Raw genomic sequence first — 27,211 nt, 5'->3', positions numbered from 1 at the left:
TCCCAGTATTACTTATATTGTATTTGCAATGCCCTACAGCAACTGGTTCACCTTTGTCACTCTTGTACTGCCTAAACATCTAGAAAGGTTGACCATCTTTGGCCAGATGAGAAAGTAACTGTGTTACTTCTGTGTGCATAAGCCCGTTTAACTGTATCCTTAGTCTTAACTGGGGAAATATCTGGTAAAATAGCTGCGATCACTGTTCCTCACTGGTTACTCGTAGTGGACGTATGGTCCACATTTGCAAAAGAACGTCGTTATTGTGGCATTTGGGTTGGAAAGGACCTTGGGAGGTCTCTAGCTGAAGTTCTCCCTCAGAGCAGGGTCAACACTGATTTCTGACCAGGTAGCTCAGGGCTTTATCCAATTAGGCTGTTAAAACCTCCAAGGAAAGAGATTTCACAACTTATCTAAGCAACCTGTTCCAATACTTCACAATCCTCACAGTGATAAAAAAAAAAATCACATAGAACCTCCCATGCCAATTTATAGCCATTGTCCCTTGTTCACTTGCCATGTACTTCAGTAAAGTGCCTGGCTCCCAGTTCTTGGTGATTTCCTTCTGGCTGCTGGAAGGCTGCTATTTTGTACCCTCTAAGCCTCTCTTCTCGAAGCCCCATTCTTTCAGCCTCTCCAGTTATGTGGTAGTGATCAGTACCTGTCTTATTATTTGGATATCTTGTGATATTTTATCATTTTTATGCAGATTCTATGCATAGGTAGCATTTTTTCTGTTTTAATGAGACTTGTTCCTTAAATATTTAAAGGTGTTTCTACCTGCCTTCATAGAAATACTACCCTTTTTATTGACCTGTAACTCTAACAATCTTTTTGTATCACCTTCTCCTGACATTATTGTAAAGAGAAGAATCGAAAAAATTTGTATTTTGCTTACAAATGTGAAGCAGAGATTGTTTTTCGTAGCTATCTTTTGCCAGTAGCTCATCCAAATACCTGAGAGTGCTGTCCACTCCTGGTAAACTGAGCTCCATCTGTAACAACAACATAATTATCTTGACAGTAGCAAACAAAAGAAAGACTTAAACACACCCTAAAATGCACAAAATAAAGATACCTACTGAAATCAGAATGTATGTAGTGGTGAAAGATACGTATGTGTGTACATGTTACTTGTAAGAAATGTAAGTTACTTGTTCATCATTTTTTAAAATATCAAATAAACTGGTACTGATTATATTGTGGAGACACGTGCATACCAAGAGGGGTTTTCACTGTCAGAAGTAATTTTTATGAAAAAATAATATCTGATGCACCTAAAAATAACGAAATTTAAACCTTTTTTGTTATTTTTATGGATAAGTTTTATGTGTAAGTTAAGTTGTCTGTTCTCAGATTGTTCTAGGATCTTTTTATTGTTTGCTTATTCAACACAATATGTTTTAATCTACAGAGAAGTAAAAATTATGAGTTAAATTCCAGTTCCTTTTTGTAATGCAGTGTATTCCTATTGTGTTGTTTGGGCTTGTCCAAAAGCAAAATTGCATAGTTAGCATCTTTGTAGTCATTTGTCTTCTCAAATGTTTTTTTGGGCTTACTAATAAATGCTAGATTCTAGAAGAAAAAATTAATGCTAAATGTTGCTTACAAATGAAAGTGGGTAGCATGTAGGTAGCTAACCTTTAGACAGCTAAACATTGTGGTAGCTGGGGAGTTTTTACATTTTCAATTATTCCTCATAAATATGATTTGTGCATAATTTAAGCTCTTATTTCCATACAGGCAGAACAACTTCGACAGCATTATATGAGTAAATCCAATGCAGAAGTTGCAGAAGCCCATCAGGCCTTACAGCCAGTTCTTCAGACCATTCGGGAGCTCCAGAGAAAGGCAGGTACCTCTTACACATTTAGCCTCTGAATTCTGAGGAGTTTTTTAATATTATTTTCATCTGTTTATCCAGAACTCCAGCTGTTTATTATCTCTAACAGTTCTTTGAAGGCCTGTTTGGAATGGGACTTAAGCAGCGTGCGTGCACACACACAGAGCTCCAAAACGTATTTATTCTGTGTTTCCTGCATAAAGAGGCACATGGTACTTGATGAACAGATGACTAAAAGCAGAAGTACGTGGTGTGATGATTCTAGTAAAGTTTAACACCGTGCTTGATTTTTATATTAACTGTGCTTCACCTCTAATTTAGGTAAATGAATTGCTTCATCTGTAATTTAGGTAAATGAGTTACAGATTTTGGCCTTGAAACGGTTCTGTGATGTATCAGCTGGTATTTCAGTTACTTTCAAAGGAACTGTTCTTTGACATGCATTTAGTCATTGTGCTTAAGGCTTAATTGTGTTTAGTCAATATGACAACTCGGGTTTCATGGAAATGTGCAAACCCGTAATGAATTGATGAACACCTGAGTTGAAATGCTCTTTGTCACTTGCATAATAGTACAGAAATGGGCGCAAATGGGACATGAGGAAGTAAACTTCTGCATCTTCTTTCACCTTTTAAAATTATAAAGTCACTTCAATGTTGCTCTATTAATTTCACGGAGAGCTTGCTTTCTCTGATTAAATGATCCTTTCATTTCTTTTTGAGAGAGAGAGAAAGAGGAAACTTTGAGATTACACTATCTCTATGTGGCTCTTCTATGTACATGGCCTTGGTGAATCTAGCTCTGCTGAAGCAATTTGAAGGTGTGGACGTAGATTGGAATGTAGAAAATTTTAATCATGTATTCACTTAAACGGAAAGGGGACCATCTTTTAAGCATACTCTCATCTTCCACTTGCCATGGAATTTACCAGTCTGTGTTTGAGTGTGGCCTGAAGAGCAGTATAAGCCTGTGCTGCAATGAGTAAATTGGTTGTTCGTTGAATGTTCATGGATAAATCTGTTCTTTTGCATACAGATACATTCAGGTTCTCCTTGGTGGTTGGATGTCATCCAGACAGCAATACAGTACGCCATTGATGAGGAGCTTGCTCAACGTGTGCAAAACGAAATAACCAGCAACTACAAACAGCAGACTAATAAACTCTCCATGGCAGAGAAGTAAGAGAATAGCTAAAATAGGCTAATGAATACAGTTAATTCTGCTCAAGTCCTCTTACCAGTTTGTGCTAACAGTTGCAATTAAATAGCAGGCATTTTTGTTTCAGAGCATCTGGGCTGCAATTAAGTTTCAAAAACAGTCCTCCAAAAAGCATAGCTAGATAGAAGGCTTGGAAAGAAAAGCAGGAGAATTAGTTTTCTCCTAGACAAGCATTCTTTTAAATGTTCCTTTGTATTATCTACTGTGGTTTTACAGTCCTCTGTACTCATGAAACTGCTGAGCAAGAAAAATGTGAAGTTTATTGCATTACAATTGAGTAACCTCTGAAAGAAAATTACTTGCTTAAATGGAAAGTAGATAGACAATATCAGAAAATCCTTGTGTAACAGCATAAAATAGCATCACTGTTTTTCTGAGAAAAAAAATTGGTTTGCTTTCATGTTAGAGACAACAGTACCACTGTTGTCTTGGGCAGTTACAGAATAATGGATTGGAAGGGACATCTGGAGGTCACCTAGACCAGCCCCCAACTTGTAGATCCAGGCCCGTGCTCAGAGATTCAGCCTGATCAAGTTGCACAGGGATTTGTCCTGTTAAGTGTAGGGTATCTCCAAGGAGGGAGATTTCATAGTCTCTATGTGAAGCCTGTTCCAATATTTGACCCACTTGGTGGGGAAAAAAAAAAAAAAATTAGAAATCCTTCTATCTAGTTAATATTTCTTGTATTGCATCTTGTGTCCATTGTCTTTTGTCCTTCCACCATGTGCCTTTGAGAAAAGTTTGGCTCACTCTTTCTGTACCTTCCAGTTAAATGTAGAAAGCAGTAAGGTTTCCCCTGAGTGATCTCATTTTAAGGCTGAATAAACCCTTTTTCTCCCAGCCTCCTCTTGTGCATTCTGTGCTCCAGCTCTGTAAGTTCATTGCAGAAAAGGGAGACACAGGAAGGAGAGTGCTCTCACAGTTTAATGTCAGGCAGTTTTCTCGGATGTGTGAGCAATCCTTATGCTCTTCAATACAGTCTTTCCAAATCATGTTTTAGTTAAATACATATTTTTATTATAAATGTGTGTATAAATGCATATACATATGTATATAAATAATGTGTATATAAATTTAAACACTTAAAATATGTACATTTTTAAATTAAATATGTGAAGACATATCCTCCACTATGACTGCTCTGTTATTGTGATCCCAAAAGGTGGCAATTCCTTGCCCTTGCTGGAAATAAGCATATCTTTTACTCTTCAGTACCTAACATAATTCTATTAAATAATCTAAATAAAGATACAAAACTTCACCTCTTCTTTTTTCAAAACTCAGAATTATGCTGAGAAGGAAGAAGGAAATTCTGTCTGTTCAGACTGGATATTGGGGCCACCCAGCTGGAAAGCAGCTTTGCAGAAAAGGACCTTGGAGGTTCTGGTGGATGCCTAGTTGACCAAGAGCCATTTATGTGCCCTTGCAGCGAAGAAGGCTAATGGTATCCTGGACTGCATTAGACAAATTATTGCTAGCAGGTGATCCTTTCTGTCTACTCAGTGCTGGTGAGGCCAGACCTGCAGTACTTTGTGTCCAGTTCTGGGCTCTCCAGTACAAGAGCGAGATGGACCTAATGGAGAGAGTCCAACAAAGGGCCAAGTAGATGATGAAAGGATTGGAGCATCTCTCATATAAGGAGAGGCTGAGAGAGCTGGGACTGTTCAGCAGTTCAGGGGGATCTTCTCAATGTATATAAATACCTAAAGGGACAGTGCAAAAAAGTAGAGCCAGGCTCTTTTTAGCAGTGCTCAGTGACAGTGCAAGAGGCAGCAGGCACAAACTGAAACACAGGGGGTTCCCTCTGAACATCAGGAAACACTTTTTTACTGTGAGCATGACCGCACAGGCTGCCCAGAGAGGTTGTGGAGTCTCCATCCTGGGAGATACTCAAAAGCCATCTGGGCATGGTCCTGGGCAGCCAGCTCTAGGTGACCCTGCTTGAGCAAGGCGGGGCTGGACAAGACAATCTCCAGAGGCCCCTTCCAACCTCAACGAGTCTGTAAGTCTGGATATGAATGTTTCATGGTTAAGTGTTATCTGACAATGATAGCATCTCATTCTGGTCAAAATAAATTTGAGGAAAGGATTGTTTGCATGTTCACGCTGAGCTCATATGCCTATGCATCCATCTATATGCTTGCCTGTGTTATACTGGAAAAAATTGATTTTTTTTTTTTTTTTTCCCCGCTTGAAATTAGCTGTTTAGGAAGTATCTTTTTAAATAACTGCTGCTTACAGGTTGTATGACTTTGGAAAAGCTATCTGCAACTCAACTGTTTCTTTTATAATACAGGGATAAAACTTATTTCCTTTTAAATTTATTTTAGCATATGCAATAAAAACTTTAAAAAACAGTGTCTTATGAAGTATTATTGGTCAATGGTAGAAGCAACAAGTGCTAATCTCTAGTTGAATATTAGAGATGGTTAATCCAGGGTATAATGTGGGAGATTTTTATAAATCTGGAATATGTGGCAACTGGTAATATTAACAACAGACTTGTGATTGCAACTTACATGTATTTTCAGACTACCTGGTTAGGCAAACTCATCCATTTTAATTTAAAATACATATTGCCTTAAGCATAGGTCATATTAAATGCTGAACTTTAGTAGTGTTGTTAAACCTGTGCTTTTCTCTCCACACTTTACAAAAGGGATGTTTTGGATCAAATTTTCCATATGGGGTAGAACCACAGGCTTGTAATACTGTCTTGCACATGAATGCCAGACCTTGTATGAATGGTGCACTCTCAGCAGGAGAGCTCTGCTCACAGGAGGAACACAATATGGGAAGTGCTTAACTGGTGTTCATGTTCTCACTCCAATCAATAAAGACAGCTGGGTTTTAGGAAAATAGTTCACTGTCATGTCCATTTAATAATTTTAATTTTGAAACCTAACTTGCAAAATGCAGTTTATTTTTGTGATGGGTGCATGTGTCTGCTGTGAATTGCACAGCTGCATTGAAAATCAGTTTGTTGGCCAACAGATGCAAATAAGATTATAAGTATGTGCAGTTGTTTACCTTTAGTAGATTTGCATTGTGAACCAGAACGTTGCAGGTTGGCGTTGACTACTAATATTTGGTCGCATCTCTCAAGTCTTGGAAAGAGTCTTTGTTTTACAAATACCAGGCATCATCTCAGGCAATAAAATGGAATGATTTCTGACAGCATTACATGTAGTAGGAATAAGCATTTGCTTATGATATGAACTTCATATGTTGTCCTAGATTGCTATTTAGCTGTTTCTCTTCTACTTCAAAATACTAAATGAAGTTTGGATTCGGTGATTCAGCATGCAGTTAGTTCTCTTTTTCTTTAAATCAGGTTCCGTGACTGCAGAGGCCTTCAATACCTGCTCACAACCCAGCTGGAGGAAGTGAAGAAGTTCCAGAAGATTGTAAGAGAAGCAGTGAAAAACTTAGAAGGCCCTCCCTCTAAGCAGGTTATTGAGGCTGCCACTCTCTGCCATTTGCGACCTGTTAGACTTCCACTTAACAAGTATGTCTTGAAAGTAGAAAATATGCTTTTAAAGTGTATTGTTAAATTTTTCTTCATTTGAAATAAGAAGAGATAAAAGTGTTTATTCTGTACTCAGGGTTTTTATGTACACAGGTATCGCAGATCCATTTGTTAGAATCATTGGGTTTATTCTTATAAAATCTTTTCCTGTCATTTATTATATCAACTGTACATAAGACTGTTAAATTTTTCTTTTTTTTAAGCACTTTGCGTGGTTGTATATGTTGGAATAGGGAATTACAGGAATTACTTTGAAAACAGAAACACTCAGAATTTCATCAGAAACCAATCTTTTGTATTGCAGCTGTGTCTTTTGTAAGGCTGATGAGTTGTTCACAGAATACGAGTCGAAGCTCTTTTCTCATACGTAAGTTCATAGCTTTATAAACTTCTCGCTATTAAAAGTGAAAGATGGATTTTTTTATATTTTCTACTTTCAGGTTTCTGAAATAACTTTATGAACAAATTACAGCAACTTCTTGCTAGTGGCCCTGATAGCAATTTTATTACTCAAGTTTAATTTTCTATGTAAATTTCATTTGAAAAAGTTATGTACAAGGAGTGAATACATGCTAATTTTTCTCAAGCTGCTATAATATGACCATGCATTTGAAATGAAGTGTTGAAGTGTTCAGAAAGTGTGTGTATAAATACAAGTATGCTAATTAAACACATATTCCTGTTTGTGCAAATATTTATTTGCAGTCCAGTTGTGAGTGGTTTAATACCATATTTGTTCATAGATTTATTTTTTTAATTCTCTATAATTCATAAAGTAATAAAATTTGACTAAAGCTGCAATGACAGAGGAGATTTCAGACATAAATGCAGCTGTGAGCTGAAAGAAGGGTTGTACCAGCACGTGGTGTGAGAGAAGTATGCATAGTGGATAGTACTGAGAGGCATAGATTACAGCCCTCTTCATGCTTTCTCTTTTACTTTTATCTCTTATATCCCTTGCAATGTCAAAATTGGATTAAAAAATGAGGTCACTGAGAAGACATTTTGAAAAGTCTTTACAGTGGGAGCTCTGTTACCTAATGATTGCTGGAATCATTAGGAAATGTTAGTGTGTTTCTGAATTAGCATTGTTTGTCAAGGAGGGAACTGGGAAGCTGTAGTGTTTTTAAATAATGCAATACACAGCAAATTTTGCATCAGAGTTTAACTGCAACTCTTGCCGTTTTAAGAAGTCAGAATTGCAATTTTTTAAAATGAATGTGACATTAATCATTAATAACTACTGAAAGATAATTAAGATGCATAAGCCTTTACAAAAGCTATTGGTAATTTTGAGCTGACAAAATGACCTGTACAGTGATTTCATTGCTGATACTGAGGTCACTGTGTTCAAAGCAAGCTTTTGGGATATCAAGTAATAAAACAGCTATTATATTTGTTTGGTTTGCTTTATTTTTTAATCAAATGTTAGAAGGCTGAAATATATGGTGAATAATTAGAAATGGATGTGGAAGTACAAAATCAGTGATAAGAATCATGTTGGGTTTGTTTTGAAGTGTTAAAGGCCAAATGGCAATATTTGAAGAGATGATAGAAGATGAAGAAGGGCTTGTTGATGACCGTTTGCCCACCACAAGTAGAGGACTGTGGGCGACCAGTGAAACTGAACGTGCCTTGAAAGCTATTCTCTCCTTTGCCAAAGCTCACCGAATGGATGTTAAGCTAACTGAAGAAGGCAGCATATTTCTGGAACTCTTTGAAGCATGGAAAAAGGAATATAAGGTACAGTAAATGAGATGGTGACGAAACAGTTGTGTAGTCCATTTACTGCAATATAAACAAATTTAAGATGAATATGAACAAATCTAAGTTGTATTCCTGAAATGAGGGCTTGCCTGCACAAAACTTTTTCGTAGTGCTTATTACAGGATTTGATTTGAAATGGTTTATATATGATTTAAGAGTTTCTAAAAGCTATACTGGCTACTAAGCAAATTAGTAAGCAATGTAATTGCATCTATTAAGACAGTATACAGATATAATTAAATGTGTTTGCCTGTTAGTTAAGTCAGAATGTAGCCAGACTCAGCAAACCGAGTGTTGGTCCATTCTGTAATTCAGTTTACCTTCAGTCTTGTGCTAGCTACAGATGTCCTTTCACTATTGCTTTATTTCCTGGATCTTGTTTACTACACAATGTAACCTGAAATAATCAGTCTAATGTTGTTTGGATCAGAGACCTGCAGGAGTATACTGTGGCTTTCCTTATGCATCCTTGTGTGCCTGTATTTCCTTGCAGTGAGTACATACCAGTGATGGAGAAGGGGGAAGAGTTGTTGCACACAAGGGTTTCATCCTGTCTTACAGCTTAGGTGTAATCAAAAGTGTTTTCTCTTGAATGCTTCTCTTTCTCATTTTTAATTAACACAGGCTTCAGCTTCAGTAGAACACACATGGTACAGTAGTGCCAGGTTTATTGACTCTTTTGTATGCTCTCTTTTTTGGGGTGTCGTGGTTTAACCCCAGCCAGCAACTAAGCACCATGCAGCCACTCACTCACTCCCTCCCCCCACCCAGTGGGATGGGGGAGAAAATCGGGAAAAAGAAGCAAAACCCACGGGTTGAGATAAGAACAGTTTAATAGAACAGAAAAGAAGAAATGAATAATGATAATGATAACACTAATAAAATGACAACAGCAATAATGAAAGGATTGGAATGTACAAATGATGCGCAGTGCAATTGCTCACCACCCACCGACCGGCACCCAGCTAGTCCCTGAGCGGCGATCCCCTGCCCCCACTCCCCCCAGTTCCTATACTAGATGTGACGTCCCATGGTATGGAATACCCTGTTGGCCACTTTGGGTCAGCTGCCCTGGCTGTGTCCTGTGCCAACTTCTTGTGCCCCTCCAGCTTTCTCGCTGGCTGGGCATGAGAAGCTGAAAAATCCTTGACATTAGTCTAAACACTACTTAGCAACAACTGAAAACATCAGTGTTATCAACATTCTTCACATACTGAACTCAAAACATAGCACCGTACCAGCTACTAGGAAGACAGTTAACTCTGTCCCAGCTGAAACCAGGACATGGGGTTGGGGTTTTTTTTTTGTGTGGTCTGACATCAGAGGAAATTCTGGTTCCTTGAAGGGTTTTCATCCCGTGATCTTTCTCCCAGGCTGCCTTCTTATGATTCTAGGAAATTCACTTAACTTACTTTATCCTAGGAGGTTTTGAAAAAGCAAAGATACTTCTTGCGGAAGTATGCTATCCAGGAATTTAAATATTTGTTATTAGCTTTAGTCCATAGAGGAAGAGAAGATACTCGAGAGAACGATTTATTTTATGTATCTTAGATTAACTAATGGAATTCAGTCTGTCTTCATTTTTCAGCAAACTTGGTTACTGATCACCTACTTTCCTGAAATTGGTAGCGCTAATTAGGAGTGAGTCTTAATCTGGAGCTGCCTTAAAAAAAATTACTAGGTTACAGTGTAACACCGTGCAAAACCTTTTTAAACAAAATGACATCTCGGTCAGCATTTAGGTATCTGATAGTTAAAGTTATTAAACACCTAATAAAGTTGTGCTGCTCTCACAAAGTCAGGTCGCTTGCTTATGGTACCAAAATGCTGATTGGAGAATCATGACCCTGGCTGTTCTCATGCTTCATTATTTTATGTCCTCGGCTTGTAGCAGTTCACAAAAGGAGGAGGACATAAGGTAACCAGTTACCAAGGCATTGCTATGTGTTGGGGATTTTCTGCTGCAAGAAGGGAACAGTCTCTTCATGTCCTTTTACTCTAGGAAACAAAAGGTGGGACTGATATGCCAATGAGAATGAAAATAGTGCTGTTATGATTCCATCTGTTGTGACTTGGAAATACTGGTTCAGTTGTCCATACTGCTCAAATCTACATTGAGCTACAGGGATGATACTCTGTAAAATAACCCTTAAATCTAAAACAAGCTTTTTTTTTTTTTTTTTTTTTTTTTAGCAAAAGTAATTTTAGCTTAGTTTTTCCCTTAGTTTACTTTAGTTTCTTTAGTTTGGGGGGAGTAAGCTCCGTTCAGCTTATTCTCTGTCCTTACCCTGTATGCCAGGTTTAATACATAGTAATTTTAAGTTTGTAGTCTACGCATAGCTCAAAACAAATGCTTTGTAGTCTTTTTTGAGCTAAAAGAAAAGCCCCAAACAATGAGCACGCCCCCCAGCAACTGAGTGTTTAAAGTACATTTACAAGTGAAAAATCAGAAATCAACAAACAAATTTTTGGTGTTTGCAAAAGGTCTTGGAATTTCAGTAAGATCATGGAAGATATTTTTATAAAATACATAAATAGTGGAAAGCTTGGGAAGAAATATTTTACAGTATTATCAGTAATTTAAAAATAATACTAGTTTATATGTATAGTATACTTCCAGTTGTAGCCATTTCTTTTGTAGAAAACCAGAATTTACTTTTTCTTGGGAGAATTGAATCTGATGTTATCTTCACCTTGTGCTTGTCTATGCCTTTATCAAGACCACTTAAGCTGTTAATGTTTCTTTAAAACATACATCATCTTTAAGAAGCAGTCTTAGTGGTATAATAGTTAGCTGTTTAAAATTGTTTAATCATTTTTCCTTATTTTATTCAGCATTTGCTTAGTCTTGCAAGGCATTTTGTTTCTTAACTTTTAGTTGCATTAGTTATTGTAATAGTAATAGTTGTAGAAGAAATGAGAGACAGCTATTTATACTTGTTCATAAAGAGAGGCTGCAAAAGAAAGCAGGCGAGATGATATCTAGACTGTTTTCCATTTTAATTTGTTGTTGTGGTACCTGAATTACTCTAAAGAAATATTATCCCTTACTCCAGAAAGATTTTCACGTTATACATTGTGTGGCAGAGTCATATAAAGGGAATTCAACTCAGTTCTGCTACTGATATGTTTGGGGTTTTCTTACAGTTACTTCATGAATATTGGATGGTACTTAGGGATCACGTGTCTGCTATTGATGAATTGGCAATGGCTACAGAACGGCTGAGAGTGCGTCATCCTGATGAGCCAAAACCAAATCCACCAGTTCTCCACATCATAGAACCACATGAGGTAAAGTACTTGGCAGGAAAGAAATGTTTTTTTCCCTTAAAGAACCTACCTCCTACAAAAATAAAATCTGTATCTAGATCTATGTATAAGGTCTATAGTATGCCTCTGTTTCCATTTCAGAAAGCCTTGGTGGAGTAAAAAGTTTCTATCTATTTCTACATTCAGTGTATGGGCCTTTTTAAGCTTGTAACTCCTATTTTGATACATTTTTGTCAGCCTTCTGACTGTGAGTGGCATGTTTCCAAAAGACTGCTGTCCTTCCAGCAGCAGGTGAATGGCTGTGGGACCTTTCTCCACAATTGCCCAGTTTTCCAAGCTGGTGGAAAATTAAGTTGACCTGATTTCTCACCCATATTGCAACTTTCCACAACGACCTAAAAAACAGCAGTGAAAACCTCGAAGATAAATCTTTTTACAGTATCTTGGAATTTCTGAGCCACTTTCTGTTCATGAACATAGAGAAAATGCTGGGTTGATTTAACCTCTTATTTTTGTCACCAATAGAAATATGTTTTCAATAGAAACATTTTTTGCTTTCTTCACTGAGATTCAGTGTTAGATAAAAGTGCTTCTTTTCTTTCTGTAGGGGAGTAGATATTTCATCTGTGTATTAAAATGGAGCACTTCACTTTACAAATGTTTAACAAAGATTTATGTATGTATTTGCAACCGTAAAAGAAACAGCCATTACTTTGGCCATCATCCTTCAGGTGCTTGCCTCTTCTGCAGTACTAATAACTACACCACTACCAACTATAATTAATCTAACAAGGAGTCAGCTTGATATTTCTATCTTTGTGTAGGTTAAATGAAAAGTGAAAGCTTCTAAGAAGTATGAAGAAGGTCTTCTTTCTTACACATTGCTTTTGGAACCAGCAGTAGAGTCTAGGATCTATTTGGCTGTAAGAAGATAGGTGACAAATTGAATGACATTTCTAAGTAGCTTTAAAAAAATTATTTTAAATTGATTTTGTCTCTGGAAAGACCCAATAATGCAAATAAAACAATAAAAAGCACATTTGTATACCTTCTGAGTCTCAGCCCATTCGCAGTTCATACTGGGTACAGCAAAGGAATAGATAATCAGTTTTCCTTGGGGTAAAGTGCATCTTAAATTTACAGCATGACCTGTTCTTCTGTCTGTCCCCAGTGAATTTTTCAGTTGAATTTTGCAAAAAAAAGAATTTAAGCCTTATTGTAAAACTTAACTATTTTTTTTCCTTTTTTAATGTGTTTAATACTGTTTCCATAGGTAGAGCAAAATCGAGTGAAACTTTTGAATGACAAGGCTGTTGCCAAATCACAGCTTCAGAAGAAATTAGGACAACTTCTGTATCTCACTAATCTGGAGAAAGTAAGGTTTATGGTTCCTTGGTCTTTACGAAAGTGATGTACTCTCTACCTAGTGGAAGAACCATACTATTTTTTTATTTAAAACTTACATTTTGAAGAAAACATTTTCTGTAAAGATTCATTAGACATTGAAATTCAGTGGGTTGTTCTATGTGTTACTGCATAGCCATGAAGTTACTTATTACATTATATATTTTGGCTATTTGCTTAATTACACAGTTATAAAACTATGAACTAGTTTTAGATGGTTAAAACTTTCTTTAAAACTAACTGGGCCATGTTTGGTAGAAGCCTTGTAAAATTATGTACCTCTCCATGTACCCTTGCTATTTCACGAAGAGCTTACCTTCTTAAATGGAAGGACAAGCAGGTCTGTGGGTTAAATATAAAAAAAACCCAGACAAACCCCATATATGTTACATTATTTTAATTACAGTGTTCACGTAAGTACAATTATGCTTAAGTAAGCATAGTTATGCATGATTGAGTATATTTAAGTGTTTTTAGAACAATGTGAAGCTGATAGAAAATATGAGGAGTTTCTTCTTTGAAGCTTGTATTTTACCAGGATTTTTCAAAGCTGTAGTAGAGATGCAGATGCTATCCGAAGGACTGCAGTATAAACAGTGCTCCTTTTACTTATCATAAATAAGGTATTTTTTAAACTCCTCAGGATAGACTTATTTATTCATGAATGATGTTTTTTAATTTGCTCACACAGGTTTTTTTTAAGGACTTCATTATTCATTTTTTCTAGAAGCTTGTTTTAAATATAGAATAACTTTTTATTTCTTGAAACACAAAGTTTATTTTTTCTTCTACTTTATAGTCTCAAGATAAAACTACTGGGGGAGTTAACCCAGAACCATGTCCAATCTGTGCACGTCAGCTAGGAAAACAGGTAAGATATTTAGTCAGCAGGCTTTGTTTTTAGAATGTCTTGACTTAGATCTGAGTCAGCTGTGTGTCAAATTTTCAACATCTGATTTTAAATGAAAATTGTATTGAAACAGGGGAAATAAGCCCTTTCCTGTAATGTACCCATCAGCTTCTCCCCTGAAATAACATCTTGTTCAGATGCAAGTGCCTCTACTGCCTTTAGCTGTTGACATCAGTGCTTAAGTGTTTCAACAAAAGTGTTCCAAAAATGTATGTTGCTGATTGTTTTATAACTCTGAAGTTTTGCTTTCATACTTTTGTCAGAAAAATTTCTTTGCCATTTATAAGCTAATAGAATGAAGAAATAGATAAGCTTCTGTAGTATACTATTGTATTTTACTGTAACCGCTCTTCTTGACAGTATTTTTTTTTCATTTAGACTTTAAAAAAATGGATATTAGCCACTTAAACAGTAGTAAAAAACAATAGAATGAGGACTGGCAAGCTGGATTTCTTTCCCTACCACTTACCTGCTGAACTGCAGGAGCTGAAATTTAATTGAGATTTAATCAAAATTGATCTATATCATAAAGTACAAAGCTATAGTTTATACTTTACTTACCATGCATTATGTAAAAACATGTAAGGACACCTGTACAGTCAAACTAAATTGGCTTTTTTTTTTTAGGGTAGCTATTTTAAGGTGTTTTAGCCTCTGTTAGGTTTATAGACATGTGTAAGCACAAGCTGGTGTCCTGCTATGTTTCCAAAATGCCCTCTCTGCTCTTCTTACAAGGGAGATAAAGGTTTTTACACAGAACAGTTGTTTGCCCTGTTAACTGCCATTATGCTTCATCTTGGAGCTGGAGGAGCTCACTGAAAGGAAAATTAAGGACATACTTTGCGTCCTGTTTCTGCATGATTGAAAGCCTAGAAGATCTTTTTGCTTGATAATCAGTCGTTTAGTCAATTCCCTCTGCTTCTTGCACCCATGAAAACTATTTTATTTTTTCCACTTAAAATGGCCTATGGAACGGACTAGTACAGAGTAAGACACTATTTCTAGGTGCAAAAACCCTGGTTTACAAATTAGTCCTCTGTTATGGAAGGTCACAGCTGACACGTACATGTTCTAGGCCCGCAAAGCTTCTGCAATGAAATCTTTCATTTCTAAGGCATTTCTGTCAAAAACAGATTAGGCCTCTCTGTTCAAAATCTTCTTTTCTCTTAAATCCAAAGATCGTGTCTAGGACTTAAAAATAGGTAAAAATTAAAGCGCTTTCTTTAGGACTTTATTAATAAAGACTGATCTAGTATGAATGTATAAAGACTTCTACAGAAGGCCAATACAAACATTTGTGTAATCTTTTTTAAAAATGGTGTAAATACTTAATCTGTGTACTTAACCTATGCATTAAGAATCATCGTTCGTAGAAATGAAAGACTCTACGGTCTTTCCTCAAGTTTAAAACTGGGAAAATGCAAAAAATTAACAATAAATGCAGATAACTTCTGTGGATAGTGAATCTTTCTGTGCTGGAAAACTTTGAAATCCAGGCTTTTTAGCAGCTGGAGTGCTAAAAATTCTAAAATTCTTCAATTTTAATCTGATGAGTTTCATGAAAATAAACTGATGTTTCTGTAAAAATGTAATTTATCATGTACTACTACACTGTTTTTCTTTTGCATTGATCCAAAACTGATACTGTGTTGTATTGTGGTTTTTTTCAATTCTCTGCATAGTGGGCGGTGCTGACATGTGGACATTGTTTTTGTAATGAGTGTATAGCTATCATCATAGAACAGTACAGCGTTGGCACCCGCCGGAGCTCAATTAAATGTGCCATTTGCAGGCAGACAACATCTCATAAAGAAATATCGTATGTCTTTACTGCAGAAACTGCAAATCAGGAGGATGATATTCCTGTAAAGGTACGTTGTTTATATAAGCTTTGTGGCCAAACTTTCAGCAGTGTATATTTGTTGTGTTTTGTTGCATACTGCATTTAGGCAGTCAAATCTACGATATAGTTTTATAAGTAGGTTCACTTTTACGATTTGTTTTGTTTCTAACAGGTATAGCTCTTTTTCTTTTGAATTGGACATGATGTATATAGCCCTTTCTTACAGTGTAATCAGTGTTTTTGCATCCTTCACCAAGGAAGGATACACGTTTTCCTGACAAGTAAAAGGTTTTTTGGGTTTTTTTTGTTTGGTTTAGGGTTGTTTGTTTTTTTTTAACCTACTCTTTTCATAACTTTCAAGAGTTTCGGAAACAAAACATGAAAGGAAATGGTGTGAAAGAGGGTATCTTTTTAACACTTACTCTTTAAATGTGCCTGAGAAAAGGCCTTGTAGATGGATTACAAAATTACATATCTGTTAAAGTAATGCTGTCTTGGGGTGTAGGTAGGAGAGACAGCTTTTGCTGAGCTTTAGTTATGATTTTTAAGCATTTGACACTGGGTAGAAATCAATGTTGTTTGTATGCAGGTGATTATTTGGTTTTTGTTTGGGTTTTGTTGTTGTTGTGATGTTTTCGACTTTTTGTAGCTAAGGAGAAATGAGGCTTTTTGGAGGCATAGTTTTGCTATTTTTGCTTGACATGAGTAGTTTGAGAAAGCCGCATGTACTATAAGGCTATTAGGATAATGTAAATATTTTAAATTGGTAAGTCTTCATTGTTAGCCAGAGAACATAAACGCTGATTCTGAATTTAAGATTAGTCATCTGGAATGTTTCTTGAGCTACCTGAGAAGCAGAGTAGTTGTTTTGCATTTTGCATATCTATGTAATATTGTCTGCTATACAGACCATAATTAGGAGGAAAAAACGTGACTACTTCTTTAATAGGGGTGAATGAACATTAAAAACCTGAAAGGAGATTATATCAATGCTTCCTCCATCTAACTAGTCCACTAATAAATTAGTGGACAGGTTCTAATGAGTATATTCAGTAACTTGACCCAAATTTTATTCAGTAAGAAATCAAATCACAGCAGAGAAAATAGAAATCTTTTAATCCCATAAAAAAATATTTATCAAAACCAATGCTTTTCATTGGAACCTGTTGACTATTAATTTGTTCTTTGAAGAAAGGTTTCTCTGGTGCGATGCTGGGGACATTCTCTTTTCCCTACAAGTGTATCATCAATAACATGATTGTGAGGCTGCTTTCAAGCTCATCCCAGTTCTTTTGATCTAGTTGTGTGGTGTAAGCTTTTTCTCCATATTCTAGATGAGTGTTGACTCTATGCAGCTGGATACTCTGCCACTATTATTCTTGCGGGTTTTTGTTTGTTTATGTATGAAAAATCAAAAGGAAAACTTTGGAAAAACTGTTAGTGCTTCTTGTCTATCTGTGTTTTGAACTTGTTGGTATTTGGTTAAAGCCTCGCTGACTGGATACATATACCTACTGAAAAGATGATCGTTGAATAAAGAGTGACTTTTGGTCTTAAAACAGCTCCCTGCCTGGGCAATTACTTTCTCAAGGCTTTCCACTGACAATGTACAGCTCTGTTGAAGACTGGTAGCTGTATTTTCCACTGTGACTTTCTGTGTTTACTCCTTTTAGCCTGGCTTTCTGAGGAGACGAGGTTTTGTCACTGTACTATCATAGACTTCTCTCTTAATTTAGCAATCCATTAGATCATTTCAAACAGCTTGACAGAGAGTCTGAGTTTCGAAGGCAAGTAATTTTCTACAAGTCTCATTAAAATAGCCGTACACTTAAAGGATGCCCCCGACTTGGCAAAATACTATGGCTGGACTTTCCCCTTACTACAAAAGATATCTGAAAGTTCCAAGTTGGGGGGGGAAACTTTATTTGTAACTTGTGTGCCTTCCTAATGACAAAAGTTAATGAACCTCTGGACACAAATGTGTAGGAAAACAGTCCTGATTGCACTGTTTTATCTACTTTTCTTGGTAACAGAGGGTTTTCAGTGGGCTGAAGGCAGGGGTGGAAGAAGAGACAGCATCTCCATGAGTCTTTAGCAATACGGAGACGTATGTAGTGCATAGGTACATTTTTGCTTTGCACAAATCTGTTATAGAATAGTGTTAAACCAAAAAAACTGTTCTTCTTGCAGTTGTGGGAAAAAATAGAGGATTCTGGACTAAAATACATAAGTGAAAGACTAATGTTGGTAGTATTTTGATTTAGATGATATTGCTGTCTTAAATTAAAATATGGTTATAATACAGCTGGACATACCAATTGTAGTTTTAATCCAGTTAGCATAGTTAAAAGTAATAACAAAATGTGCTGACAAAGACTTCCATGGTATCTGTGCAAGTCTCATTGAACTTTGCAGGTATACTAGGGTTGCTGGCCTGTACTGAAATGAATGCTACCATGTTCAAACTAGTTATGTCACCCTCCCTGGACAACTGGAATGCCATTTTATAAGTAGATGCTTCCTAACTCAAATTATTAGATTTGAAGTAGTTGACAGCATGTGGCACTAGGGGGAGTAAATAGGCTCTGTTTTTGAAGTGCTAGTTATTTGGACCTCGCTTCGTACGTGTTTTTTAACAGATTATTTCCTCGGGGTTTAGAGATATCACCCTGTTTCTAACAAGAAAATTTCAACTGTTTCATAAATCAGACTAAAAAATAAGTAGAATAACTAAATTTCATAGATAAAACACAAAGAATGTCATCTACTGTCCTGTGTAAAGGGTTATAGTGTTTTCTTGAAGTATTTCTGCATCAAAAACTTCAGGCAAAGCAAAAATATGAATTCTGTGTGAATTCACATGTCATCTAGAGCAAGGCCCATTCTTATTTAATGAAAAATTAACAATTTATACTGTGGCTTCACTGTTTGTACTATCAAAACAAGCAGCATTGTTAAACATAAAAATTTCTACCTCATATTCCTTTAAGGACAGTTAAGAAAGAATAACTAACTATGGTTTCTATAGAATACTGAGGTTAAGATCAATATCTTGCAGTATGTATTTGAAAACTGTGTGATTTTTTTTTTTTTTTTTCAGCATTTATATTTTCATCTGAACTTTCTCAGTCCCTCTGGTCTCTTTCAGTATGCAGTACCTCTCTCCTCTTTTTTTTTTTTTTTTTTTTTTTCCCCTTCTGTTGTGTCGTATACATCGTGCTCTTTATTGTACCAGCACTAGCCATCTTAAATTAATGCCTTAGATGCAAAAGGACTACTGTAAATGGGAGCATTTTATACTGAGAGAGCGCTTACTGGCATCCCTGCATGTTTTGGTTCTGTAAAAGCTTTCAGTGTCTGGTCAGTATTACAGTGGGTATTGCCAGCCTGTCATCCGAGACAGAAATTGTTTGTTAGAGGGCAGTTTTGATTCTAATGTGTGCTGTTCCATAATTAATTTGAACTAGCTAATCTGTTTATAAATACTCATCTGGATATTCAACAAACTTACAAACTCAAGGTATGTGGGTAATGAGTGGGGTAACATTTTTTTAAGACAGACTGAAAGCCAAGAACTCATAAAAGCAAGGGTACTTGTATCAGTTTCATCTTTCCGTAAATACTGAGAACAACATTGAATTTTTTTGTGTGCTGTGAACTAAAGCTTCAGTCAATTGTGAGTTCAATGACAAGTCTAATACAGTTTGTCTAATATAATGTAAGTGGAGGGATGGAGAACTTTGCACACTTAGTTATCTTGTTTAAAAAAAAAAAAGAGCAAAAAGATTATAACCACTTTGATCATTGTGCTGTTCTTTTCTTTGCTGTAGTTCCTCTGACTGGTCTTATACAAAGTCACATTTGTAACACCCGACTCACAGGAAGCCTGAAGGATGGAAAAATCAACAACAGTGGCTAAAACTAGTAGCTCTTATAGCAGGGAAAGATAGGACCTATGGTAAGGTCCAAAAAAAGTCTCTGAGGAAAAGTCAGTCAGAGCAAATTAGCCAGAATTGTCATCGTTGAATCAGAGATAAATGGTATCAGAAAAGCACATAAATGACCCTGGAATATATAGGAAATACCAAAAGTTAGTCTCGGATCTCCTAACTGTAGGTGGTTATGATTGGCAGGCAGCTGCCATAGGGCTGCAAATGTGTCATTCAACTTTGCAGATCATAACACCTACTGACATAAGCATTTTTAATTGTCTATCTGACTTTTGGAAACAGTGTTAATGTCTACCAGGTGCAACAGAGATGACATGAAAAAAGCTGGTTTATTTCTATGTCTATGACAGAGTTGGAATCGCTACGGAAGACCTTGGGAAATAAAATGGTGCTGCTTATTGCAGCCTTTGGTAAAACAGTGTGCAGAAAGTTTTTTATGTGTATTTCTGGAGCATTCATTTAGTTGCATAACGTATGAATGATCAAGCAGCCCAGCATTGGTTCCCAACATGTGCTTAGACTGCTGACATCCTTCCCCGCCAATTCTGTAAGCAGCATAACTTCAGTAAATTTGATCTGTCATTGTAGCAAGCCAACATAGTTAATTCAATGTTCAGAGGACAGGTGCAGACAGAAATAAAACAATATTTGTCCAGCTGAATCTAGCGCAGCTTGAAATTACTATGCATGTAAGAACTAGTAAGGAATTAAATAAGGGCTTCTTAAAAAAAAAAAAAAACACATTAGGTAAAATTTCTGTAATACAAAGTACCTACTGAAGGAAATAGAGGGAGATACTAAAGAACTGTTTCTCGGAATCCTTGACTTAAGGGGAAAGGGAGGAGTACAGAAATCAAAGTGGACAAGAAGTGGAATGTAGTATTGGATTCACTAAGCACTGAAATACTTCTGAATGCAGAATATGAAGATGTTTTCATTGCAGCATGTAATCCTTCAAGAATTAATTTAATTGTATTTACCAATTTCTTATTATTTTAATATAATTAACGAGCTTCATAGTACTGAGCATAAGTTTGGTGAGAAACAAAAGCAACAGAAATAGCGTTCAGGTAGGTTTTTTCATTGCCAGTTTTCAAGAGGTGTGAAGGGAGGGAAATTTAAGTGTGCATTTGGAAGGTTCTTTAAAGATTGTACCACCAAGTTAAACCTCAGGAGGCCTAACTGGCATGTTTGGTGCAACTGCACTGCTTGGGCTATCCATTCTGTCTCATGCAGAACTAGATAAGTGTATCTGTGTGGCGCTTCATTTTTCTGGGTGCTGCACATGCTGTAATACACCGTGGATCCTAGAGCAGTGCGTTATAAGGGAGGTATAAAAGCAGTTCAGTGCTACTTAACCTGCCCTTCCTCCAGGTTGCTAATTTTTAAATTCATGTAGGATATGTAAGAGTCCTAATATAGCATTAGTTAATAAAGCAATGAATGTGGAAGGAGTTAATATCCTACTTTACTAATGCTGTTCTTTGACTTTTCAAAGGGAAGTCACTCCACCAAAGTGGAAGCTGTGGTCCGAACACTGAAGAGAATTCAATTTAAAGATCCAGGGGCTAAGTCCTTAGTTTTTTCAACGGTATTAATAGCCATTTTCTGTCTTGTCTTGGGGGGGGGCGGCGGGTGGTTTAAACCGGTCATAATATTTTCAGGAATTAGTTTAGCTACCAAAATGTTGAATCACTCTGTACAGCCACTTGATTGTTTTGAGAATTTGTAGGGCCATTCATGTAACTGGGACATGAACAATGATTGTAGTCAACAGATGTAAAAGCTTGTTTCTTTAAAGGGCAAACACTTAGATTTATATGGGAGCATTAGAAATTCTAGATATTTTTAAATGTAATGTCCAGATATTTTTGATACATTGTAAAACTTGTTTTGTGATGGCTACCAATTTCTTTTATTCAAGCTGATCTTTTTAATTACATTTCTTACTTAGTTTTATGAAAGATTTGGTTCCTGGCACACAAATCTTTTTTCTTTTTCTTTTTTTTACTTTTTTTAAAATTGCAAATGCTAGTATTTTGAAAGGCTTTTTTATCTCCTCTTTCTTAGGGAAGTTAGTATATTTTAGTTGTCATTGTTGTTTGTAATGTTGAGTTACTTGTGTTGTTTGGTTTTGTTTTGTTTTTTTTTACAGTGGCAAGATGTGTTGGACATAATTTCAAAAGCTTTGTACGACAACAACATGATCTTTTCTCAGATCAATGGAATTAGTAAATTTCAGGTACATAAAGGATATTTTTCTTAAAATTATTTTCAGTGGGGAAAATTACAGTTCATAGAAGTTAATTTGATCCTTTTACTTCATTGCTTCATTTGAGAAACTGAAAGAGCAGCAAATTTGTTTGGCAGAAGCTTTGATCTCTAACTCATTAATTCTGAAAATCATAATCACAAAAAGCCACAATTTAAAGTCTTTGGAGATAAACAGTCCATTCATTTTTGAGAAAGAAGCATTGGTATGGATGTTAAGGATAAGACACACTGATCAGTGTTGCAAGAAGTTCTTGCCTTCCTGATATCTGTCGAGTACCTGTTACGGGATGACAGGTCTTGGATCAGTCAGGCTGCACAATTGTTACTCTGGGGCCTGTAGTAGCTGTTTAATTTCTTGAAAATATAGAGATGTCCACCGCAGTCTTTATTGAGGAACTTCTGTCACGCTGCTGTAATGTTTGCCTTTTAGGAAAATCTCTCTGCATTTAAATATGATCCCAACATCAATATTTTGCTGCTGCCTCTTCACACTGGTTCCAATGGACTAAACATCATCGAAGCAACTCATGTTCTGCTCGTGGAACCCATTCTGAATCCTGCACATGAGCTACAGGCTATTGGCAGAGTACATCGTATTGGCCAAACAAAGTAAGAGTTAAAATTGCATTGAGTGGTTTAGATATGGTCCAGAATAGAACTGCATACTGCAATCAGAATAAATCTAGTTCACTGAACTTCTCAGGTTTGGAGATGAGGGTACTCATAGGAATCCTGTTTTTAAAGACAATCATATAAGGGACAGAAAGATTAAAATTAAACAAAAAGTTTGCTGAAAATACACAATGTGTATTTTAGGGAGTTCTTCTGTGCTACAGGGTAAGATGCAGAAGCAAACTGTATTTAGGAAGAGTGTAGGCTCTTGAGTCAAAAATCCTGAAAAACCTTGTTCAGCTGCTGCCCTATTTTGTGTGCCGTTGATGCCTTGGTTTTTAACTTTGAAGTTCTGCTTGTAAGCATGTCCAGAAATGTCTTTGCTTTGCAGGTCTGAGCAACTCACCATTTATGTCATATGTGGCTAAGTTCAGGCACAGCCCTTCCTAGTTTCCTTGAGAGGTTTCTTCTAGGTGGTCACTTCCAGCTCCAGACTAGGAGCTGTATAAGTTGTTGGGTGTTTATTTTGTTTGGTGGGTTGGTTTGTTTGTTTGGTTTTTTCCCCAAAAGAAAGTTATAATGCTCACTCTTCAGAACTGATTAGTTCTTAAATCACAGTTCTGCCCTCACCCCTGTCGAGATCTTTTTGAAGACATTAATGAGTTTGCATACCTTTTGTTTGTTTCAGTGTTGTAGATTTTACATGGGTAGTACTGAATGCTTAACAAAGGTTTTGGAAAGTTTGTCCTTTTCATGTCACTTGAAAAAATAATTAAAAACCCCTGTACATGAAGAAGAAAAATAGCTGGAATCAATTCTGGAATAATAATATTCCAGAATAATAGTGGGTTTTGTGTTCTGGAAATGGAGACAAAGCGAGAGGGCATGAATGAGCATGCATGCGAGAGAATGTTTATGAACAGGTGGATATTTGGGTGTGTTGGTAAAGATTTTGAATTAATAGTGAGGGCATAGGAATGATTGATTGCAACAGCCTGCATTATAATTCTACATGATGCTGGCACAAAAGGTCTGGCAAAAAACCTTGCAATAAAACCAGCAAGAATGTGTGCTGTACTTCTTAAGAATAAGACTTAAGCAAGGCTTATTTGAAAAAGGGCTGTTCAAGAACACTGAGCATAAGGGAATACTCTGTTTAGTTTCACTGGTACAACTATTACTAGTTCAGTTGAGTTCTTATTTACTTCTCTTTTTTTGCGTAGACCTTTGCCTGTGAATCACAAAGTATTCCCCCAGCATTTCTTTGTGTAATGTTACCTGCCAAAGTTTCAACTTAAGATCTGAAAACCATCCAACCACTTTGAAGGGTTCATATCTTGAAAAATGTTTATATTGGGGACCCTGGAGTGATTTTTCATTTTTGTCTTTGGAGATGACTCTTTTTCCATTTCATTTTCTTGTGCCTGACATTTCTGGTTTTTATTACAGCTTTCTTTTTGAAATTTTATTTTGTAAATGGAGTTCTCATTTTATGTTTATTGACATTTTGGATTTTATGTTTTACCAGTGTTTACAATTTCATGTTTACTGACTACAGTTACTGACTCTTTAAAAAAATTTATAGTATTTTGTCATCTTCATTTTCAAGAACAATATTGTTAAAATTCTGGGAATGAGCTTTAATTATCCATCACACTGAGCTCTGTCTCTTGGACTGACATGTGACAATGCAGTATAAACATTTATATAACCAGTGGGCCAAAGTAATGTCTTTAAATGACAGGCTAGGCTCTTGAGGACTGTTTGTTTATGGTAGGGACGCAGAAAGCAGAACTTTGTCCAGCATCCACTTCAGGATTTTAGTTAATACAGTTTATATTCATTTAGTATGTGATCCAACCAAGTGGAAGTGTGTGCTCTGGGAGGCACTAAGCATCCTTAAATGTCAGTGGAAGTTGTTAATCACCTTGTAAGACTTCTTTCTTAAAATACACAGGCATTTTTTTCAGCACTCTTACAATAATTAGTATGAGACAAAAATGGGGTCTTAAACTTTGACAGTAACAGCATAACTTCTGCTCACTTCTGGTCTTGTTTTCTTTTTTTTAAACACATTCAGATCTACCATTGTTCATAGATTCCTGATAAAAGCAACAATAGAAGAGAGAATGCAGACTATGCTGAAAACTGTAGATAGAAGGTATGTGTTGAATTTTTTTAAAAACATCATTATTGCACTGAAAATTAAAAGCTGGTTCTCAACCATACTTTTATTACAGTTAGGTATGCATATCTTACATATAAACGTCAACTGTTCTCCTTCAAATTGTTTTGATTGACAAAAAAGTTTTAAGACTTGAAAAACTGATCTTTTAACCTGGTTCCAGTAACTTAAAGCTTAAGGTATTTTAATTCTCTGGAGAATGTTTTGGTTATATTTTGTATATTTCATAAAAGCCCAATTAATAAATTATGTGTTATGATTTATCTTTTCAGTTTACCTACTTCCATTAGTATAAAAGCATTGCAATTAATGGAGTAATACTAAGTCTGCCACTGGAGTGACAGCATATGTTATAAGCTCTATTATAGGACATAAATTCTTTCTTTCGTTATTTTTAAGTTCTACAAACCTAGTCTGTCAATGCTATGTCACACTGGTTGGTTTTGCAGTCAGTGCAAGTGTTGTCCAGATGCTAGCTCATAAGTCAGTCTGGTGTGCAGACACAGAAAGCAGTTTTCACTGTGTTTATCTTTTCAAAATCTGTAAGCAATGACAGACTGGGAGTGGAACAAAAGTGGTATTTGCATTCTTTATGCAGAAAGTATAAGAGGCTTGTACCTCTTTAACTGTATTGTATACACATAACAAATCTGGGAGGAGGCCTTAGTTTAAGAAAATTAGTTATTTTTCCTTTTTTTGGCTGCTACAAATTATGAGACTAAAAATTTACATGCGTATCTCTGGCTGTAGTCATGAAAGATTTCAGCTTTAGCTTCGAAAGAATGATTTAATCAGTTGCCCTATCTGTAAAGTAGCACTACTTTTGCATATAAAATTCAGATAAATATCCAGTGGTTGAATGATCCAATGAGGGCTTATGTTTTGAAAGTAGTATCTAACCTTAATGCTTGGAAGCTAAAGCCAATCCCTTAAATGTTAAGAGGGCAAAGTGGATTATCCCATGTTCTGCTGCCTCTGCAGTGTTTGGTGTCGACCACTGTTAGGGACAGTAGATGGACTTTGTATCTTACTCGGAATGTGCAAGAGAAGTAGCTGATGAGTGTGTGTATTTTCCCTGATAGAAAGTGTGTTTTCCTGCTGAGCTTCAAAGCTGAACAGTTATTGGACTCTGAATCATGTGGTCTGTCTTTAGTGCAAACAGCTTGTTACTTAAGTTCATTCCTTCTCTGATGTCTGCATGCAACTTTTTCCCACAGCCACACGAGCTCTTCTATGAAACAGTCAGAAGCCTCAGTTCTGACAGTGGCAGATTTGGCTGACCTTTTTACAGAGGAAACTGAAGAACTTGAGTAAAAACATTGGTTTGGCCTAATGAAATCAGAAAGTACCTGACCTAATAAGCACCGGTATATAATCCACTTGATCTGTCATTCCTGTAAACATCATCTAACATTTGTCTGTAACAGAGCTATTGGAAATCAAAAAGTCTTCATTGTTACTGTTTTATTCTGTGGTGAAGTTCTTAACAGCACACACTTCTGTTAGCACTGGAGAAAACTTGCACTTTGCACATTATACAAAAACATGGATTTTATTCCCAAAGAGCGTTTGAGCTGGATGCTAAAACTGAGATCATGGACCCTTGGTTGAGAGGATTTTTACCATCAGGTTTGATTGATTGGCTAGTAGCTCAGTCTGAGAGCAAAACAATGTGGGTGGTTGGGTGGGAAAGGGAAGGAGAAAAACACAAATCTAACTTTTTTTTACTGTACAAAGAATTGTTAGAAAGAATGATTGTAAATTAATATTCTTCTAGAAAGGGCTTGTTAGCATTTAATGCAGAGTTACTGAAGGTCTTATTGGTAACGCTTTAAATGACTAATCTGTATTAATAATTTGGATATTTGTATTAGGCTTTTAGATATTCATAAAGACTTGTGACAGTTAAATTTCATTGTTAATGCTTACTCACTGCAAAATGTTGATAATTAAATTATGCTTTTTGTATGTGTGTTGGTCTGGTAATGAGTTAAATACTTGAACTTACTGTACATGTTTTCACTTATTCTTGAAGCCATAACTAATTTAGTGCTTTGTTTAAAAAAAAAAAAAAAGGTAGTGCATTTGTTACAGAATTTTAAAAAAATTAATTGGCTAAGCTGCTGATCACTTTATAATCATTTGGTGCTTGTGTACATTTTCTCACCCTGACTTTTTTGTCTAGTTCTCCCCCTTAAAGATGCAGCAATCTAAATATTCAAAATAGATTAAATTAAGGTAGGCAGTCTAATTATTAGGTACCTAATCTAAGTTAGATAATCAGTGGAGAGAGATGAAACTTTTGTGAAACCTCATCCTTAGTTATGTGAGATCACTCTATCCCATCTCTATTGACAGTAGAAAGTTTAGAAAACAAATCTAGGCTAACTTTTAGACTGCTGAAAG

General features: G+C 36.1%; 1 protein-coding gene across 3 annotated transcripts in view; it reads left to right on the top strand.

Moving 5' to 3' along the window:
- The window catches only part of SHPRH (SNF2 histone linker PHD RING helicase), a 56,020-nt gene extending 29,247 nt beyond the window's left edge, over positions 1-26,773 (top strand). For 2 of the 3 annotated variants that reach the window (XM_030022288.2, XM_041125153.1), the window contains 14 exons: positions 1,744-1,851; positions 2,879-3,021; positions 6,396-6,569; positions 6,895-6,957; positions 8,108-8,333; positions 11,505-11,648; positions 12,901-13,002; positions 13,831-13,902; positions 15,624-15,812; positions 21,233-21,325; positions 21,890-21,976; positions 22,439-22,617; positions 24,701-24,781; positions 26,023-26,773. In XM_030022288.2, the coding sequence (XP_029878148.1) occupies positions 1,744-1,851; positions 2,879-3,021; positions 6,396-6,569; positions 6,895-6,957; positions 8,108-8,333; positions 11,505-11,648; positions 12,901-13,002; positions 13,831-13,902; positions 15,624-15,812; positions 21,233-21,325; positions 21,890-21,976; positions 22,439-22,617; positions 24,701-24,781; positions 26,023-26,119 (1,758 nt within the window). In that variant the 3' untranslated portion in view covers positions 26,120-26,773. Of the gene's footprint in view, positions 1-1,743; positions 1,852-2,878; positions 3,022-6,395; positions 6,570-6,894; positions 6,958-8,107; positions 8,334-11,504; positions 11,649-12,900; positions 13,003-13,830; positions 13,903-15,623; positions 15,813-21,232; positions 21,326-21,889; positions 21,977-22,438; positions 22,618-24,700; positions 24,782-26,022 lie in introns of those variants that run through there. The other variant, XR_005932939.1, reaches the window with a different exon arrangement.
- Positions 26,774-27,211: the final 438 nt, after the last annotated feature.

The sequence above is a fragment of the Aquila chrysaetos genome, chromosome 8 (assembly GCF_900496995.4).
Source record: "Aquila chrysaetos chrysaetos chromosome 8, bAquChr1.4, whole genome shotgun sequence".
Classification (NCBI taxonomy): Eukaryota; Metazoa; Chordata; class Aves; order Accipitriformes; family Accipitridae; genus Aquila; species Aquila chrysaetos.
The sequence above is the reverse complement of the archived record's forward strand: the minus strand, read 5'-3'. Positions and strand labels throughout refer to the sequence as shown.